At 46.7% G+C, this 20675-nt stretch overlaps 1 protein-coding gene across 1 annotated transcript in view; it reads left to right on the forward strand.

Moving 5' to 3' along the window:
* Window positions 1-297: 297 nt before the first annotated feature.
* Window positions 298-20675, forward strand: part of EXT1 (exostosin glycosyltransferase 1) — a gene marked incomplete at its 5' end in the record, with an annotated part of 177334 nt that continues 156956 nt past the window's right edge. The window contains one exon of the mRNA XM_080339571.1: window positions 298-1250. Within this exon, the coding sequence (XP_080195697.1) occupies window positions 298-1250 (953 nt within the window). The remainder of the gene's footprint in view (window positions 1251-20675) is intronic.

Genomic DNA, 20675 nt, shown 5'->3' on the forward strand with positions numbered 1-20675 from the left:
CGGTGCCCGCCCCGCGCGGGGGGCCGGCCCCTGAGTGCATGCGGGGCGCCCCGCCGGGCCGCCGCCGGCCCGCCGCCGCCCGCCGCCCCTGAGACACCGGCGGGGAGAAAGTTGCGGCGGTCGCCCACATGCGCGGCCCCGGCCGGCGGCTTGGGGAACGGCGCCGAGCGGAGGTGGGCGAAGAGAGTTTGAAGCGCTCGCCGGCGGGAAGATGGCGGAGCGGAGCTGAGAGCGGCGCCCGGCGAGCTCGGGCCGCCCCCGCCTTCCTCCGCAGCCCCCCGGACCCCCGCCGGACACATGCAGGCCAAAAAACGCTACCTGACGCTGCTCTCCGCCGGCACCTGTCTCGCCCTGCTGCTCTACCTGGGAGGCGTGCGGCTGCGGGCGGCCCGGCACCCCGCGCCCGGTAGCCGGCATGGCCCGCCCCCGCGCCCCGGCGCCGAGCGGCCCTGGCCCCGCTTCCCCGACGCCCTGCGGCCCTTCGCGCCCGCCGAGCGGCCGGGCCCCGAGGGCGGCGGCGGGCGCGTCTCCCCCCGGCAGCGGCGGGACGCCAGCGCCGGCCTGTACCGCGGGCGCCGCTGCCGCATGGAGTCCTGCTTCGACTTCGCCCAGTGCCGGAAAAACGGCTTCAAGGTCTACGTGTACCCGCAGCAGAAGGGGGAGAAGATCGCCGAGAGCTACCAGAACGTCCTGGCCGCCATCGAGGGCTCCCGCTTCTACACCTCCGACCCCGGGCAGGCCTGCCTCTTCGTCCTCAGCCTGGACACGCTGGACCGGGACCAGCTCTCCCCCCAGTACGTGCACAACCTCCGCTCCAAGGTGCAGAGCCTCCACTTGTGGAACAACGGCAGAAACCACCTGATTTTTAATTTATACTCTGGCACCTGGCCCGACTACACCGAGGATGTGGGGTTCGACATTGGCCAGGCCATGCTGGCCAAAGCCAGCATCAGTACTGAAAACTTCAGACCCAACTTTGACGTTTCTATCCCGCTCTTTTCTAAGGATCATCCTAGGACAGGAGGGGAGAAGGGATTTTTGAGGTTTAACACCATCCCTCCTCTCAGGAAGTACATGTTGGTATTCAAGGGGAAAAGGTACCTGACGGGGATAGGGTCAGACACCAGGAATGCCTTATATCACGTCCATAACGGAGAGGATGTTGTCCTCCTGACCACCTGCAAGCATGGCAAAGACTGGCAAAAGCACAAGGATTCGCGCTGCGATCGAGACAACGCTGAATACGAAAAGTAAGTGAGTGGTGCCCCGTCCCCGTGCCTGTGTCCCCAGGGGCACAGCAGCATGCCCGGCTCTGCAGGGCGACCCCGGCTACCGGACAGCTGTGAGCAGATGTGAGCCAAGGCGCTGGCAGATGCTCACAGGCCAGGGGAAAGTCATGATCTCTCCTTCGGGTGGGTTGGTCACTCCTCCGGTCGCCTGCGAGGCTGCTGGCTGGCTCGGTGCTGCCTTGGCTGTGGGAGCCGGCGGGAGGGATTGAAGGGGCAGCGCAGTGTCCTGGAGCTGTGACGTTGCTCGCCCCGGGGACCGGTGACCTCCATCAGCAGCCCTTTGGCTTTGGAAACATGGCGAGTGGTGAGGGTGCTGCTGGAGGATGCTCTGGCGTCTGGCACTGCCCTTCATCCCCCCGGTCGATGCCCTGTGCCTTCCCTGCCCCGAGACAAAGTTTGTGCGAGTCCTCAGCCCTCTTCAGTGCTTTCCTGAGCCCGGCTTCTCTGGTGGGTCAGTCGCTGAGGGTGGTTTCTGGGATGCGCTGCACTGCCTGGTGTTTGGCCAGTGTCTGTATCTCCACAGACGAGGCAGTAACTTGCCGTCTTTTTTCTCTCGGTTCAAACTGGTACAGCATAGTAAAGAATAGAGGAAAAAGGAAACGCTGGCTGTGTTCATGTCCTGTTTCTGATTTTTACATGCGAGAAGATGCAGCCACAGCGCGAGCACAGCGTGTGTTTTCTGTGAATGCTGGGTTTCCTGGCTTTCCCCCATTTTTATTTTTATTTGTTGGTAGTGTCACTGTCTAGCCAAATTTTGTGTCACTGTAGTGCTACCCTTGTCTTCCAGTCTGCTTTTCAGGATTGTATACATAGCTGCCGGGAAAATCGCGTCCTGGGAATTACCCCCAGGACCGCGATGCTGACTAAGCTGTTTGCAAATGATTAGTTCATTTAAATGCCGACCACCGCTATGTTTGCTGCGGGTGTCTATATATGAAGTTTTTCGCATGAGAATGTTTCCCGTGTAGCAGCAGTTAGAGGCTGGATTAAAGCAGACCAGCCGTAGCGCTGGGTTAGTAGCGTGCCGTGGAGTTGCACAGAGAGCTGCCAGTGGCTGGAAGGGTTTGCGATGCACAGAGGAACGTGGGTGGAAAAATGCTCCTGGAGAGCAGTGGTGAAGAAACTACGGTGGCATTAATGCTGATCAAAATTTCCAGCTAGGTGCCTGTTTCACCACCGAAACTAGCCACAGGGGGCTGGGACAGACCGGGAAGGTCGGCACTGCAACGCTCGGAAGCCTGTGTGTGCCGGGATGAACTCTGCTCGCCCTCCAGTTACTGTAAATGTGCTGCTGAGGGGGAGAAGGCAGCAATGCAAATACTTGCTGGACTTTCAATCCCATTTCCTTTCAGAAAACTGATGTGCAAGTGGTGAGATGATGCACACGTGGAAGCGATACAGCGACAGTACCAAATGAGCAGTAGAGATACTAAGCTGAACTCATGTTATTTGTGACCTAGGAGTCCCTTTGGCTTGTGAAGTCCTTTGGGCAATATTTCTTGGGAGGGAAGAAGGGAGACCTAGCAACTGTAGCCTTGCAGACTGCTGTTTCTTCACTTGGATCTCAGCAACTGGAGCTAATTTACAGATAGGAAAAGTCCTGGTTATTTGCTGCCTTCTGCTGCGTGTGCGCTGTCGAGTTGTCATAAAAACAAATATACCTGCCCATGGTTTAATGGGAGGAGGGCTATATTCTGGTTTTTTACAGCTGTGCCATTTGGTCCCATAAAAGGTAGACCTCTCCCTGTAAGTTCTGCCCCTCCTGAAGTGTATTTGATGCTTATTTTGTAGCAAGTGATGTACATAACAACCCTCAGGGGATACGGAAGCATGAACCCAACTGGTAAGGCATGCTATTCATACAAAAAACATACTTGCTGCTAAGATGTGGCCATATCTGGGGTGGTGTATGGGGACTTCAGCATTTGTTGCAACACTACTGTTAAAGACAGGAGGATAAAAATTTTATTACAAGAAAATAAAATCACTTCAAAAATTGAGACAGGCAGAATCTGTGGTCAGGCCACTGAGATGCATGAGGTCGCTCTGGCAAACGACTGCAAATGCTGAAGCTCCTCAGCCCGGCATCTCATCCGAGCGAGCGCACCTGCCGGAGCCGCTGCCCCTTCGCGCTCCTGCGCCAATTCGCAGTGAAGGATGCCATCTGCTGCTCTCCCGGCTCTGCCGGCTGCCGGCCTTCCCCGCCTCTCCCCTGCAAACACCGACCACGCCTGGCGCTCCCTCCCTTCATAAAATTTGACAAGGTCACGTCCCCAGGGCAGTGTCAGTTCAAGGCTCCTGTGCTGAAGTGCAGCCCAGGTGTGAAAGCTGTAGGAGGGACTCTGCTACTCACCCCACCTAAAGCGACATCCCATCATGAATGAGGCTTGGCAAAGAAATGTCTCTAAATATAGTTGTGCCTTGAAAACTGCATGCAGAGGAGCTCTCGTGGTGCTTTTTGGGCTTGGAGTTTTAACAGTGCATCCTCAAGGTTTTAATCAAAAAGAATAAAAATGCACTCTCTAAGATATGTGTGTTTGTGTATCCATGTAGAGTTGTCAGAGTTGCATATTGTGCTCTTCTGTGCCGATTTTCCTGTCCTCTGCTGTGATGCTTACAGTATTTCACTTCAGATGACAAACAGGAGGCTGAGTGCCCTGGTCATGGAGAGCTGGCCCCAAAATACCAGTCCTTGCCAGGGCAAAACATGAATGATAGTCTCTGGGTGGAGGCCTTGCCAAGCTGGGTAGATTAGGTGACCAGATTTTAAAACATGATAATCGCATGTTAACAGAGTGGTTGGGTTGTGTTATAATTGGTGCTAATGCACATTGCAAGTTAGTTGTGATGGGGTTTCGTCTATGTTGCAACATTTGGTGTCAGGTCCGAAAAAATGTCCGCCTGTCCACAGGATGAGTTGTTTCCTCTCTAGGAGACTGAAAAAGCCAAAAAAGGTGACTTCTTGACCTGTAGAAACTCCATAGAGTGTCTTATTTCATTTGGGGGAAGGAGGAACAGGCATGGAACAGGCATGTGCGTGTTTGACTCTTTCTCCCTGAATTATATTGAAAGATCAATCTGTATGTTACAGCTAATTAATTTGCATCCCAGTTATGCATCTCAGCAGATAAATCTGATGCAGACTAAAATGAATTGCATTATCATGATTAGGCTACTAGCAAACAGGATACAAAGGAAAACAAAGAAAAGCTCTGGTTTCTTTACAGTGCCCTTGACTGTCAAAGTTGGGCTTTGTCACCCAGCACTAGGGCAGCTGGGCTTTCTGAATTCTTCCACAGTAGGATTTCAGCTTTGAGCTTTCCATTTCACAAAGGGTTAAATGTATAAACAGTGCTGCTGCTGACGTTTGAAGACAGCCTCTTAAATATTTAATGACCGTCTAAATATATACATATGTACAATGTGTTTTAAACAAAGGCAGAATTCATGTACAGGCTTAACTGGTTCCAAATAATTACTTTTTGGAAGGTAATATAAATGACTATGGATACCGAAAGAAATGGAGGAATGCAATGCTCTAGTATGTGATGCAGAGAAGAGATTTTGCACCGATGTGAGGATTTTTCTAGGAAAGCAGGTAATATTGTCTGTGGTGTATCCCCTTATGTGCAACAGCCCTGCCCTTGGAAGATGGAGGGAGGAACAATGATGATATCCAAAACCACAAAGTGTTATCAGAAGATCCCCTCATTTGAGGAGGCTTTCTGCTCGTATCTGTGCAGGGTAGCTGAAGTTACTGATGGTAATGAAACAAAAGGGAAAAAAAAACCATAATAAACAGTATTGAAGAGAGTAGGATGGAGAAGGGGAAGTGAGCAACAAATGTGTTTTTGGAGAAATGTGAACTTGTACTGTAGGACAACTAGTGCAGTGAGGTGTTCTTTATAGACTTAAGTTTTTTTGACTTGTCAGTGCTCAAAAAGCCTGTGTGGTCAGGACTGAACTGGGAAAAGTGGGACTCATGACGTGGGACTAGTTCTGCCAGCAGAGGTTGGAGGCATGGGGTTGAGCAGCAGCCTATGGAAGGAGCTGTGCCCAGATCTACGTGGGGCTGCAGGGCTGGCAGAGGAGGAGAAAGCACCGGCACGCCATGTGCTTGTGCCCGCGAGACATCTCTGCAGGGCACGATACCGCTGAGCAGGGCTGCGTGTGTAGTTTTACAGCTGAAAGTATCCAGCTGAACCTGTACCCAGTAGGTTTACCTGGTGTGCACTCTACTGGTGGAACGTGTGTCAATCACGGCTGAACCCTCCTGCCCATGAAAATGCTGTCCTGAGCAAAGGTTGCAGTCATGCAATAAGCATAGAATGGGAAGAAAAGCAACTTTTAGTTTTGCTTCCTTCCCACCAGCAATAAAAACTACACATAAAAACAAAAAAAACCAACAGTGGTAGAATTAGACTCTAGGGATGACTTTGCCATTCACAAGACCAGCATGAAAATGTGAAGTAAGGCCATCCAACGTGGTGATAATCTATATGCTGTATGTGCATGTTTTGAACAAAGGTGAAATTCTTGTATTTTCAATGTACTGAGCTGTATTGTATTGTATTAAAATACAAACATAAGTTCCACACTTAAGCACTTATTGGATTCTTTTAAGAATTATTGAAAAGCTTTCGCAAGCCAGCTCCTTTGCAGCTATTTAGGACAGAGCTGAGAAATCACTGAGGTTCAGGGTGTCTGTTGTCCGGGACATCTGAACTGAGACTGGAACCAGTCTGTGCATCTTGTATATCACCAGGCTGCTTCGGGAGCTTGGATGAGACTCAAGAACTACTTATTGAGAGAGGTTGGGCATTTTCCCAGAGTATCTTGGCTCCTGCAGAGACCTGTCCCCACTAGACTGCTTTTTTATTTTAATATAAGTTTTCCAGAAACTGGAAATTTGCCCATTTTATGAACATTTATTCCGAAATGCAGTAAGCAGGTATATAACAAAGGTACATCTGAGAAATATGTGATTTGCTCTATTGTCTTCCTCCTCCTGCTCTTGGTATGTATTGCAAAGGGTCCTTATGTGCCTGTGGATGCCAATTTAATTGAAGTATTGCCTTGGGAGGGGTAGGGGCTCCCACCTGCGAGTCTCTGGGCGCAGGGGTGATGGGAGCACCCCATAGCTCTCGGCCAGCGGTGCGATGCGCAGCCCTTCCCTTGGAGAAGGGGTGGCAGCGGGTGGGTGCGTGTGCAGGAGCGTGTTTCCCCATGTCGGTGCTGAGTGCCGCGGTGCATGTAGCCGGGTGTGCGGGGTCAGGCAGCGGCAGAGGAGCCCGCCCTGCCTGCCAGCCTTCAACCAGGCGCCCTCCTAACCTCAGGTAATTAAGTTTTCTTGTGGGGCAAGTTATTATTATAATTGCTTGCCCCAGGCTTTTCTGCATCTTTCTGTGAAGCATCTCATGTGAGGTTCTGTGGTGACAAAGCATTACAGTAGGTGGCTGATCTGGTCCAGAGCAGGCGTCTTCTGTATGCAGAAGCATAGGTGAAAGCTGCTTTCACAGCCGGAGGAGCTCTGCTTTCATTTTTCCTGCCTAGGAAAATTGTTCTAGGATAATTCATTGATAAATAATTATCACTGAGGAGACGCTTGGCGATAGAACAGAACTCAAACAAAAAAAACTGTCTGAGCCATCATTTTAATTTTAAGCAGAATTAATCCTGAAACGGGAAGTTTGAAGGGTTTGTTGAACCCAGATCAGAACTGAAAGTGATGTTTCCAGCTCTTGCTTGGGCAAGATGCTGCGCCATGCCTTCAGCAAGAAGGTGCTGCTGAACATCCTGTGGTACCCGAGCCTTCTCACCCTCCCTGGCCGGGCATTCCATGGGACAAACTCTGACTTGTGCGGGACTTTTTGCAGCAGCCTAAGTGAGCTTCACTGAAACTGCTCTGAAAGATGGCTGAATTTGGGGTTCTTCCAGGGGCTTGCATGCTGCTGCTCCCCGCTGCACAGAGGGTGTTCCCAGCTGTGGGTCTCTGTGTCTGTGCAGCTCTGAAGTGTTGTATCTCCCTGGGAGGATGGGCTGGAACGAGAGGAGTTTCAGCTGAAGACAAACCCGAGCGGAAAAGGCTGGTGGTTTGTCTCTGCTGGAAATATAATAATCCTTTTGCCCCACATACAGCCCTGGAACAGCCCACTGGAAAGTAAACCGGCAGCCGCTTGCGGGCGAGGGAGGTAAATGAAACTGGTCGGCACGAAGCACTTATTTACTCAACAGATGTGAGTCAAGAGAATGTGCTGTAATCTGATGATTTCTGGAGTATTATCTGTGATTGTTTTCCCTTTCTCTCTGCAGGGTTTCTTTCAGAAAATCCACAAGAGTTTTGTGGTCTTGAGTAAACAAACCATTTTGCCAACCAGAGAGAAATAATCGGTAGGTACGTAGGTAACTGTGTGGCGTGTGGGGGGAGTTAAGTGCTGTGTTGGGGCTGCTAAGGTGACTGGCTTCTCAAGGACTTGGCTATATCTGGATGATGTTGCAAGAGAGATACTCCTGCCCCATGTTGTATGGAGATTAGTTCAGCAAGTGGGAATGTGTGAGTATAACTTCAGGTTATATTTAAGGTTCTGCAGCTTTCCACATTAGCAAGTATTTTGGACACAAAGGTTTCAAAACCTTTTCATGGTTTACACTGAGCAGTAGATTTGTTCTTCCTCTTCTGTTCGTCCAGCTGTGCTGTGTTTTTAGGTAAGGTTTCGTGCTGCTCTTTTTTAATCCAGGTTTCAGGATGAAACAGAATGTACATCATCACTGCCTTTCTCTTAATTTGGGAGCCTCCTCAGTCAACTGGAGGGAGCATCAGTGCTATGCAATGCTGATACAACTCGTTCCCACATCTCGAGCAGGCACGGAGGGAGCTGGGGCAGGAGGGGCCTGCGGCACTGGGCGATTAAAGGCCCAGGCCAAAAGATGGTGGAAGTCATTATTTCTTCCATTTATTAGGCAAATTATAGTTTTTAACAGTTGACATCTGTGCTTTGGAAGAAACCGAAGAGCATGCTTGGAGCGGTCCCTGTCCTGGCATCGCAGCGCGGGTACCACAGACCTGGGAAGGTGTTTGTGAGCAGAGGAGTGGGGGATCAGCACACTGCAGTGCTGCAGGAGAAACTAGTTTCCAAATGAGAACAAAAGAAAGGAGTTTTGTTTCACATGAGAAGAGGGAAGTAATGCTTTAAGGAATAAAGGCCTGATCTCAGCAAACTGTTGTGCCGAACTGCTTTGCTGGGAAAGAACTGGTGTGAGTGCTGCCAGGCTGATGGCTTTCAGACGCAATCTTGCTAAAATGTTATTGTTTCTCGGAAAAAGAAAACATAACTTTAATCCAGTCAGGAGGGTTAGGCCTCCTCAGTAACAAGAGAAAGAAGACGTCATTTTCTTTAAATCTCTTGTGCTTTCCTGCTTGTCTCTTCCCCTGCCTCTCGCTGAGATGTAACCTCGGTTTTTCGAGTGGTGTAGTGCTGTCTGCTCTGCAAGGGTGTAGTTAGGGTGCTAAGCTGGTGTTCCCCGAAAAGTGGTAGAGTTGGGGCGTTTGTGTCAGCTGAATCAGGCTCTGATTTCATATTGCAGTAAGAGAGACTGCCCCGCTCTCCTGCGGTCCCAGAGTGAAGTGTCTTAGAGAAAGTGCTGTGTATAACTAAAATACAGGCTGTTTCAAAAAGATGGACCCAATTTGAAATCACATTATCTCTGCAACCACAAACTGACCAAGAGTGAAACTCTTACCACTTGAAAGCGTGGGGCTTTTAGGTTGCTAAAAGTTACTAAAGCTTGATAACTTATTAAACCATTTGTAATTTTTTTGTGTAATTGTAACATGTTGCCATCCTCAAGCATACTGCTTTGAAACTGGGTCCGCCTTTTGGAAACAACCTGTGTTATTCATTAACGCTTTCAGTGCTCGCTTCTCAGGACGTGTTGGTGAGTGTAGCTCCAAACTGTGACTTTACGATAAAGTGTGGTAAGTCATCAGAAGCAGCATCAAGCAGCTCTTCTCTGTGTGCGTGTGTGGGAGGATCCCCACAAAAGCTTTTTTGGGGTTTGGCACTTGCCATGGCTTGGGATATGTGTTCAGATTTGGTAGATGAGTCTTTTAAGCCTCCTTGCTTCTCTCAGATGCCGTGAAAGCGCTGAAGCACCGATGGTTCTGATCACTCCTCCGAGGGCTCTCACGGTGCAGTTCACGAATTCCGTAAAGCTCTCCTGCCTTAAGTTGATTTCTTTCCCTGTGATGGTTTCTGGTCCAGAAATACATGAAAATGAAATAACTCATGTGTTCCTAAGTGAATTTCGTGTTCGTTCACTTTTTTCCCCTCTAATATACTCTTTGTGTTTGTGAATGAAACAGAATTAGGGCTAATTTAGTTGATTGGCTGCAAAACAAAAGTATTCAATGCTAAGAATGGGAAATGAGAAGGCCTTTCTGAAATGTTACTTCTTTGCGTAATTGTAATAGATTATAATTATACAGTCGGGTGTTTAGCAGTGGATTTGCTGTAAACACGGTCACGGGAAATGTCTCGTTGCTCACTGGTGTCGGTTTGAGTCCCAGTGCGGTCCCATCGATGGCTGTACTGGCATCTCTAACAACATTTTCCCTTTGAGCAGGATGGCGTGTTACAGAAACTGCCGTCTCCAATTCCCCTCCCAGCTCCTCCCACAAAATTACCGCCGATCGATACGGCCATGTCAGACTGTTGACACAAATCAATAAGATCAATCATTCTTCAGCTCCTAAACAAAATTGAGAGCGTGATGCTGACGGGCTGCGCGTAGCGGTGCTGGCAGCGATTCCTAAATGGAAAATACATACCATAACATTCGCAAAGTTCACGTGGGGGACCCAGTCCCATTAATAATTAGTTCTCTCAGGCTGTTAAGAGCAGCCTGGTATAAATCGTTTCCTACAACTCCAGTTTGTGTTATGACCCCGACAGCCATCAGGCTGATGGAGAGCATCACCTACCCAACAGCAGTGCTGGAGAGAGGTGAGCGTGGCAGAGTTTGGTTAGGAATCCAGATTTTCTTCGTTCTCCTATGAGATCTTGACTTCTTGCGATACTGATTTTTGTGCCATGAATAATTGCAGACATTGTATTGCAATACTGGAATTCGTGGTGCAATCAAGTAGTTTGGTGTGTAGCTGAAAGCCCATTGAAATTGTACTTGCTGTAGTCTGCAAGAGTAAAATCAGAGGCTGCTTCTAAAAAGCAGAACCCTTATGTGAAGGGAAGGACGAATCTTTGTTTATGATGTCTGAATTCGTATCTCTGAAGGCTTGTTTGGGTGTGTCTGCTCATAGACTCCATCAGCTGCTTCAGGAAGATAAACATATAAATGTTTCATCTCCTTGATTTGCCACCAAACATTGTGCTGGGTGCTAGCAGTTGTTTTTTTTAATTAAATATAATTTATCTAACCCTAATGGGAAACATAATTATAAGATGTATTTTTTATACTGTGATTTCAGAACTACTTTATAAAGAACAGTAACGTTTCTCCCTTAATGGCTGTTTAAAAACTAGAAAAGAAAATAAAAAGAAACAAAGTACACTTTGCTAAAAGTAATAAATCTCAGACAAGAAGAAAAAAAAGCATCTGATATGTTGGAGCTGCAATAAAGCTGAAAATTAATGATCGGTAAGTTGGTGCTGCAGGAGTGTGGAGTGTGAATGTATTATGGATTTGCAGAGACGCCTATAGCTTATTAAATGTCAGCAAATTTTGGCAGAAGCAGTAGAAAACCCTGATCAGAAAACGTGAAGTGGTGCAACCTGCAGCTGGAAGATCCAGTGCCACAAAGGATGTGGGAACCATGTGTACGGTTGAAACAGAAGAAGGTGCTTTGCAAGATCAGGGTCTGAAATTGCACGCTAAACTCCGTTAGTTTCTGATCGGGGGGATTTAAACATTCCAGTATGGCGTGACTGTCATCTCAGGGAGGGCTTTATTGTACTGTAAAACCTTTGCATGAGGAGCTATGTGTGAATGTTTAAAATAATTTAAAACAAATAACATCCCTTCGCCCTCCCACTCTCTCTCATGCTTTTTTTTCCCTAAAACTGAAAGGAATAATACATCAAGTGAGTGATCACATCAGGCATGGACACTTACCAAATCACAGTGAGATAACTGTGAATAACTCTCTAGTTTCGACAATTTGCATGGCCATTAACAATTGATGGGTTTCCCTTAGAACCGCATTATCTATGGCAGCGGGATCTATTCCCGCACACCGCTCCTGCATACTAAGTGCCAGACAAATTCTCAAAAGTGAAGGTAACAAAAAATACGATAGCAGCAAGGTGAATGAAGCAGGTAGGAATTTCAAGGCTACATTTTTTGAAGGTGGGGAAATTTTTCAGGTGATCATGCATTTTTATGTCTTCTTCCCCATCTTCCCTGCCTATTTTTTTTAACTACAGTTCTAGAAGTTTTAATTCAAGCTGGTGTTAGGTTTCCCTTCACTGCTTGGCATTGTGTCAGGCTTGATGGTTGGCTCCGACATGTGGATCAGTTTAAGCAAGATTTGAAAATACATTCTGTTTTAGTTTTGGATTGGACACGTGTCTTGAGGAGCTTTTATGCATGTTTGAGAAAAGATAAAACCCTTGCTAAATTTAGCATTCCTGGCTTGCTGGGTGGCTCTTTTATGGGAGTGATTTCAAGGAGGTGTCAAAGATGTACCTTCCTTATGAGAATCATGCCACCATTTTAATAAACACACAACATATCCCTTATTTCTAGTGCTTTCATCTCTGGCTGACGGCATGTCAGATCTTTCCAGATTCCTCCATCAAGTTGACTTCTCCAGCCTCAGATCACTTTTTTCTCTCTCTCTTTTTATTTCTCTTTCTCACCCTCTTCCCTCTCCCCCTTTCTCTTCACGGTGCTGTTGTTGTGGCAAGATTAAAGCGGCTGAGCAAGGCAGTGGTGCGGGAGCTCAGCTCATCAAAGGGTGTGAGTGGCTGGAGCTACCGAAGGCGGGTGGGTGACAAATCAAAGCTGGTGGGTCTGGGCACTCTGTGCTCTGCCCTCGTAAACGAGTCCCCTGTTGTAAACAGAGTTCCTGGGGTTAATTTATGAGCTCACACATATGCAAATGCAATTGTTTTTCTATGCCCTTCCCAAAATTTAATTGCAGAGGATGCTAATAAAGTCTTATCTTTGTTCTTTGGAAGGTGGCTTCTGTAGATGGGGCATGTTAGGGAAGAAGTACTAGAGTTGTTGATAGCAGGAGGTGGCCGTTCATCTTAATCTCAGAACAACCCAGCACCTTATTGTCCCGTCTGCCCCCTGGATGGCGTTTCTGGGTTGCTGTAGGTAGACAGAGGAGAACTGGAAGATCTGAGCAGCTCATGGTTGCCACTGGCTGGGCCTGGCGTGGTCAGAGACCCAGTGTGTCCCGTCTTGGCCTGGGCCAGCATGAGGGCTTCGGGGAGCCCCAAATCCCCACTCACCTCTTGGTGCCTGTCTCATGGTGTGGAGGTAACCAAGGGTCTGGCTGTCTTCTCCACCGTTACCTCTGCCTGTATTGCCCTCTCCCCAAACCCTGCTTTATCTTTGCTGTGGAGCTTGAAGTTTGCGCACCCAACATTCTGGACAGACTCTTGCTCTGTGCTCAAGCTGGGGATCCTGGTCCTTGTCTTAAGCATTTGCTCTGAAGGTGTCAAAAGTCATTGCACTTTGCAGCTGTCCTCTGTCGCAGGACTCTTCTACAGTGCCCCAGCCTGCTGGTGTCCCTCTTGGTTACTGCTGCTGAGAACCAAGGCAGCCAGCGGAGCCATTAGCACACGCGTCTCTTGGCTTTGTACATTGAAATATCCATGAACAGCAGTGAAAACAGGTTTTCAGCTTTTGTTCTGTTAGCTGTTGATGGCGGCCTGTAATAATGGTCTTTTCTAGGAAAAAGGTATTTTATTCTTCTTTAATTTTCAATGAAAATTCTTTATGACACAGATCATAGTAAAATAATTAGCGATGAGATCATCTGTGTTGTTTGGGTATAAAACTGGAGATGTAAGGATTTGGAGATATTGGTGTGATCCCAGGTTGCCCTGTTGGTGTGGTTACTGGTTATAGCAATAGTTCTTATTTACTTAAACTTTAGTCTCAGGGTAACCGTGTTTCACAATAATCAATGCACTGATTACTGTAATTGCATTTTGTGGTACCGTGGTCTTATAATTAACTGACTGGGCTAGTAAAGCATGGAATCTAATGAATATTTGTAAACAAACTTCATTAGGAAGTAGGTTGAGAATATGCACTGATGGAAGATAATAGAGGAAACCCATCCTCAATTTCAATAATTACAGCAAATGGAGACCTGGAAATGAACAGCAAAATGTAGAAAACTGCTGCTTGCCTCGTGTTTTCTGCTGTATGAGGTCTTTAAAATCTCTCTTTTAAAAACATCTTTCTAGAAAATGGCTCCCCACTGCAATGAGGTCCTGTGTACGCAATTTCAGTCTCCGTTGCAGAACATTAAAGCATTATCAGGCATGATGTTGAAAACGGGATTTACAATGTAGGGCTGATATCCGCCTTGAGTAAGAATTGTCTATTGTCACCCCGTGATTGGATCTTAATGCAATTAAAATGGAAAAGGAAACCACCACTGCAAATGGGAAATACATTTCCTGGTGTTGCCTCTGGGGGGGTGGATGGCTGACATCTGGCTGTTGCTGGAAAGCTGGCTGTGTTTTACTGTCCTTGAGGAACTGTGTCCCATTTTTGCTGCAGCATTGCGTGCCTCCCTCTGGTTGTGTCCCTCTGTTTTGGATGCGTGTTCCTCACCTTAGGTGAGGACTCTGGTCCTGCATGCTCTGTCAGGCCACTTGGGAGCATGTTGTATGAGTCTGGCAAGTTAACGGTTGAAGGATCCGGCCCATTTTGGATGGTTGCTTATTTTAAGGTTGCCAGAAATCCCTTTATATTTTCTTGCCTTCTCTCCCTTCTTCCCCCATCTATAAGCTACTCTTAATTACAGGTTTTCCTGGCTGAGTCTATGGGTGTCTCTTTTACAGAAGTAGCATTAAATCCTGCCACTTCCCCACCCTTTTTTTTAAGCTTTTGGTTATCTGCAAAGTTTGATATTATTTTTTCAGGGAAACACACATGAGGAGCCTTGCTGAGAAAGCACCAGCCCTGAGCAATGGGCTCATGAGTGGCTGCCCTTGCCGCAGGAGCTCGGAGGGGAGAGAGGGTCTTTCAGCAGCTATAGTTCATGCGTTTGCTTCCTACCTGCTGATTTCAAACAATATTAATTTTTATGCATTTATTGTGTTTAATTAAAAGCAGGGCTGCTTACAGCAGTGCTTGCAGAGATTCCTCCTCCTCCCCCCTCCCAAAAAACACAACAAATAGGCATCTGGTATTTGTTTTGTATAACACAATCCTCATAAAATGAAGAGTAATAAAACATAATTATCTGTAAAGGCTTGTTTTATAAGCCTAAGAATGAGCTCGTTGCTGCCTTGTTTTGGTCTATTTGTGAGATAAAGGATGCCTTTGTATGGTTTTAGCCTGTCTCCAGATTAGTAGAGAATCGGTTATTAGGGTGTTTTAAACCCTGGTGTGTCAGGGTGCAGGACAGTGGGAGTGCACACACAGGATGGCACTGGTGGATCTCTAGGGCTGGGGAACAGCCTTTTTGTGTGCCTTTCGGAGAATTTTCCCTTCCAAACAAAGGGTTTTATTTGGAAGCTTTGGTAAAGTAAGAGGGAGGAAAATCTGTGGGCTACACGAATAAGGAATAAAGGTCAATGTCTCCGAGCTGTGGGCCTTGTAGTTGGGTTTGAGACATTTCTTCATGCTGCTTATCCTTGGCAGCAGGAAGGACACTGATGTTCATGTGTGTTCTTGCTTGGATGTGTGTGAGGACTCTTTGATTTGGCTCTTGTTGCTTTTCTGACAGACCTTGACAGCTGCTGTACCTTCATCTCTTTGGAGCGTTGTTGGCTCAATCCACCTCCAGCCCGGTCGTCAGGACTCCCAGCACAGGATTTGGCAGTTTTGAAGAGCTAATTTTACTAATTTCACCTTAGATTTGCTGTTCATAGTTTGTTTGTAGGGCAGTATGCCTTTTTACTTCCTTTCGGCTTTCTGCAACCCTGCAAAGGTCCTTCCTGCCACTATGTGCTAGCAGCTTTTTTCTGGGGAAAAGGTGGAACTAGATCATTTAAATCAATTACATATTAAAGTGAGATATGCGAGTGGCTTGTGGCTGTTCTGAAGGTAAAGTGTGAAAACCAAATCCTTTTAGGAAGCTCACACTCTAAGCCTATTGTTTGTTTATTTTTCATTAAAATAGGATAGGCAAAATAGAACAGGCAAAAATTGACAAAATGAAAACTTAAAGCTATCGGGCTGCAAGGCACCTTCAACTCCAACATACTTTGGAATGCATTTGCTTTGACTCTCTTCTTCTTTGCACAATTAATTGAAGTGTTAGAAGGGGAAATACAGCTTCTCTCGGTTTTTATGTGACTTGTTGCCTTCTCCAAGGCAGATATGACTTAGGTATTGCTTTCTCTCTGCAAGGCAAGCCTTGTAATTTTGAATCTTGGTTAGCAGCTGCTTTTGTTCTTCTGGGAGTCTCGGAAACAGTGGGGTTGGGAGCACATAATGAATTGCTAAATGATACCCTCACAGAGAGAGAAATCTCCCCCTCTTAAGCGCCTCTTTCCTTCCGCAGAGGCTGCAATGGTGCGGTGATGGTGCAGCGACCCGCAGCAGGGGCAGGAGATGCTCCCAGCAAGTCCAGTGTCCTGAGCAGCGCGGCCACATGCAGCGTTGCCGCTGCCCCTGCTCAAGTCAAAATGCATTTTTCTTGAAATATGCTTTTCTTGCTGTCTCCTCTGGGGATCCTGGTGTAACCTGCACGTTACTGGCTTTAGTTGTTTAACAGCAGCGTTGTGGCTGCGCTGGGTCTGTAGCCAGCGGACGCCGGCAGCAGGGAAGGCGTTAGGAAGCAGTTAGGAAGCACCCACCTGCCTTTTGTATGCTTACCTTATTTTCTGTGCCCAGAAGCCTTTGATCTATTCAAACTGAAGCTTGTCTCCAGAGAAGTGGAGATAGGTGCCAGATTGCAGGCTGATGTGTAAATGTGTCCTTTTGCAGCAAAGTCTCATGTCACATCTGTGTGCCATGTATGTCAGAGGCTGCACAGTCCAGCTACAAGTCAAAGGGTCTGAGATGTTGACACAGCTCTCACTATATAAAGTTCCACTTGGTTTTTCATACAAGGTCTGGAATGCCTTTTTTTTTTCCACCCCTGAGATATTTCTTCCCTCATGTGTAGAGGTGGGGGATATCTCCCTGGAAAGTCTCTTGGTCCTTAATTAACATCTGCAAGATGTTCTGAGACTACTGTTGATTTGCGTTCAGAACAACAGAATTGTATTCAAAAGTTTGGGTAGCTTCTGATCCAGCCTCCTCATGTCTCCAGAGCAAATGGTCTTCACTTGACCAGTGTAAATGTGTGGGGGGGTAAACTTGCCCCCCCAAGCCATTAGCTTCAGTTGTGTTATCAGTGCGACATGGACTCGCTATTTATTCGCTTTCCCATTGTGTGCAGAGTTGGTAGCATTGGGTGCATTTTCTTTTAAATATGACATAAACTGAAATCCTGTTATTTGCACACATTCTGTGGCACTAATCTTCAAAGTATCTAGGCAACCTTTATGGAGATGACACTTTTAACTCAAACCCTTCCATCATTACGAGTGTGGTCCTGTGAAAAGATGTACGGTGAAAAAGGGAGGGAAGAAAGAGCTGTCTTGAACTCCTGTTGGGCAGCTTGAGTCACTTGTGAGACTTTGTAGGAAGCACAATGCACTGAAGATCTCTGCTGCCATATGCTACTTCATACTACTCCATGTTTTTCCTTTGAGCTTGGGCAGGTAGGGGATCTCCTCACTCTGCTGGAGCTGATGGTAGAGCTGCCAGCAAAGGGGGATTTCAGAGCTTCTGCAATCTGGGGCCAAGCAGTGGACTTCTTTGTATGGTTGTGTGCTCCAGGCTCAGGAGGATGAGTGCTCCAAAACATCTGCAGCCCTGGCAGGTATGTGTGTTTAGAAAGCTTGTGAGTTCAGCTGTGCTGCCCAGAAAACAAGAGCTGAATGGGAGCCTCGAAAAACTTGAAGAGGAGGCCACCGTTGCTCTGTTAGTTTGCTTTGAACCCCCTCAAAGAAGAAGTGAAGATTACTTAGAGGAGATTCTTTGAATAAAGGTGCGTCTGCAGGGTTAAGTGTGACCATGACCCGCCAGTAGTTCAGATGGAGCAGGTATCCCTACCATGGTGGTCAGACGTCGTGGCAAGCTGGGTGTCAGCTCTTGGAGCAGTTCTGGCTTTGTCAGACCAAGCAGGTATCCTCCAGGCAGGAGGCAGTGCCAGTGTAAATGCCACACCACGTGCTGTGACTGGTTTGTGATTTGTGTCCTTGTGCCTAACGCTAAACAAATTTGGGCTGCCAGGTGATCAGTAGTGGGCAGCAAATGAAAGCTTCCCATGGCAAGGCAGGACAGCCATGTTTGTAGCCAGAAGTTTGTTGGATTTTTGTGGGTTTTGTGTGTTGTGGTTTTTGTTTCTTTGTTTGGGTTGTTTGTTTGTTTGTTCTTCTGTGCAGAACAGTGTGATTCCTTGTGAGGCTCAGGGGCAGTGAGGAGATATCGCATGCACTAAACCAAAAATCATACTGTAATTGGACATAGTGCATGATGTTGCTTGTAATGTATACATAAATAGAGACTCCAGCGCTCAGCTCTTTGGTAGAAGACAAGTCTTTTGTATTTATCAGGCTTTGCTATTTTTGTAACATGCCATGATACACTGTTGTTAAAAAAAAAAAATCCATATTGGTTCCTAAGTGTTATTGTTGCCTCATTCTGGGATCAATTGTACCAGACCTTTCTCATTGACTCTGACCTCACCACATTTAAATAGCTGGAAAGTGCAAGTATTCATTGTCTACAGGAGCATAGAAACAGTGACATGCGAGTCTCTGTTGATGGTCCCCTTTTCTATAGGATTTCTTCTCTACAGACACAGGAGAGACTCTGCAAGGAGGATTTTCTCACAGAGGCAGCTCCTCAGCTCGCCTTGCGGTGAACCTGGCAGGGTCAATTAGCAAAATAATAGGTCTTCAGAGCCTAAAGAAATAGAATATATACCTTCAAAAATGCACTCTTTTAAAATATTACTAACCTCATAAAAGGGCAAAAGTAGTTTTTGCTGTCTTAAACACAGCACCAAAGTAAAACAAGATGAGCCCGTCTGCTGTGTGGTGTAGTAAACAGAGCTGAGGGCTTTGCTTTCCCCGGCTCCGTTTCACTTGAACAATTTTGCTGTACATTAGCTTCTTTGTCTGCAAGATGGGATTACTGAATTTTTAGAGGTGCTTCATGATCCTCAGATTAAAAGTATCACATAAAGCTACTTCTGTTCCTAAATGGGGTGTTTGGTTTAGTTTTTGGTAATATTTTACATGTATATAGAGGTGTGCTTCTGCCTGTGGAAGAAGTAGCATCAGGTATTTCCAATTTCCTTTTTCAGATGAGATTTTGTCTTTCTAAGGCTGTGTCCAGAACCATTCACAAATAGCCTTCATAGTTACTTAGCAAATGGTAAAAGTCGGGATTTTTTTCTGTGGGCTTTATACTTCCAGACACAATGGTTATTTCAAATTAAGGGACTTAGTGAACAGTAGGACAGGGTTGGTGGGACAGGACAGAGTGCTTCTTGAGGCTTACTGTTGATAGCCAGCTGTATGTATAATCCTGACTTCATTTCTCTTCTACAAAAAGCTAAACCCACCATTCTGAATGTCATGATTAATGACAGATTTGCCTGTAATGAGGATGCTGCTGGTAAGTATCCCTGTGCAGTGATATTTCTTTATTTGACCCCGTGTCCGTGGGTTGGTCATGAAAGCTGAGATGGATATTGACTGCTCTAATCTTGACTATATGCTTAATTACGGGGCAGGAAGAGTCAAGTGGATAGCATTTCGGGTAGCTGGTGTGGAGAATAAAACAACGTGGTAAACTGAGCCCTGGTAGTTCGCTTGGGACAGTGTGGTGGGTTGTTATTACATTATGGTGGGAGAAGCTGCCAAGCGAATACTACTGCACAATTAAGTGGGGCTGTTAACGGCATGACTGAGCCAATTCATTAATGACAATGGTGTATTCTTGTATCTGCTTTCCCTTACAACTGCTGGGTGAAGATACTCAGGGGAAACAAGGGGAAGAAGGGAGGAGGAAAGGAGACTCCGAAGATCTGGTGCAGATGCTGTGACTTTCTTTAAGCCTTTGTTCTCTGAGTCATCTGAAACTCAGCCGTTTCCCAGACAGGTTTTATGGAAACCTGGTAGTTCACTGCCAAAGCAGTGTGCTCCTGATGAAACATCTTCATGTAGGTGCTGCTTCTGCACATCTGCTTGTTTGGTGGGTTGGAAAGAAGTGGAGGAAAGGACGGAGTTACTTCTGCCAGGTGGAGGATTCTGTGCAAAGGGACTGAGTCAAGGCAATGAGTGTCCTTTGGCAGAGAATATTCTCAGTTACTGTTGTTTTCACAGGCAAACAGCAGTAAACTGCAGGGCTGTTTGAGGCAGAAAAAATGATGAGACAAAGGTGCCATCTTTGGGGTTTCAAAGGAAAGCTAAAGTAAAGAGCTGGAGGCTGCAGGCACCGCAATATTTCCTTAAGCAGAGACAAAGCTGTTGTCAGGCTCATTTCTGTTTATTATTATCAGCATCTTTGTTAGGAATTAGTCTGTTGCTGGACCTTGTAATTTTGGAGTTAGGGGAAGATAATAAAGAGGACTCTAAAGCAACTTGCTGTTAGAAAGGAGTAGCAGGGATGGCTTAGGAAAAAAAAAAACAAAAATAGAATGCACATTTTGCTTTAACCAGTAGAAAACACCCCTGTAGTAGGGGTATATTAAGGACTAAGGGCGTGAATTAATATCTATGCTTCATACTGTAAAAAAGGGTCTCTGAGCTGTGCAGGGCATCCCCTGCCCTGCCAGGTTGGCTCAGTGCTGGGCACCAAGAGGGGCAGAGCGAGTTTCAGTGAGATACCAAGGAGCAAATGTTGGGTGTGAAAGCCCATGACCTCCGATAATTAAGAATTTGCAAAGCAGCGCTACATCTTTCGGTGCAACAGTTTTTTCTTCCTTCCCAGCTCTGTTTCTTCCTGTATGTATTTGTTGCAGGGAGGGTTACACTGTTTTGGTTTGGGTAGAGAGGAGGTGAGAATGTTACTCTCAGTTTTTAATGTGAGATATAAACTGTAAACCACATGGGCAACCACATAGTTGAAACAAACACACCTGAAGCAGAGATGCCCGCCACAGCTTGAAACGCA

Source organism: Nesoenas mayeri (genome assembly GCF_963082525.1).
Source record: "Nesoenas mayeri genome assembly, chromosome: 2".
Taxonomy (NCBI): domain Eukaryota; kingdom Metazoa; phylum Chordata; class Aves; order Columbiformes; family Columbidae; genus Nesoenas; species Nesoenas mayeri.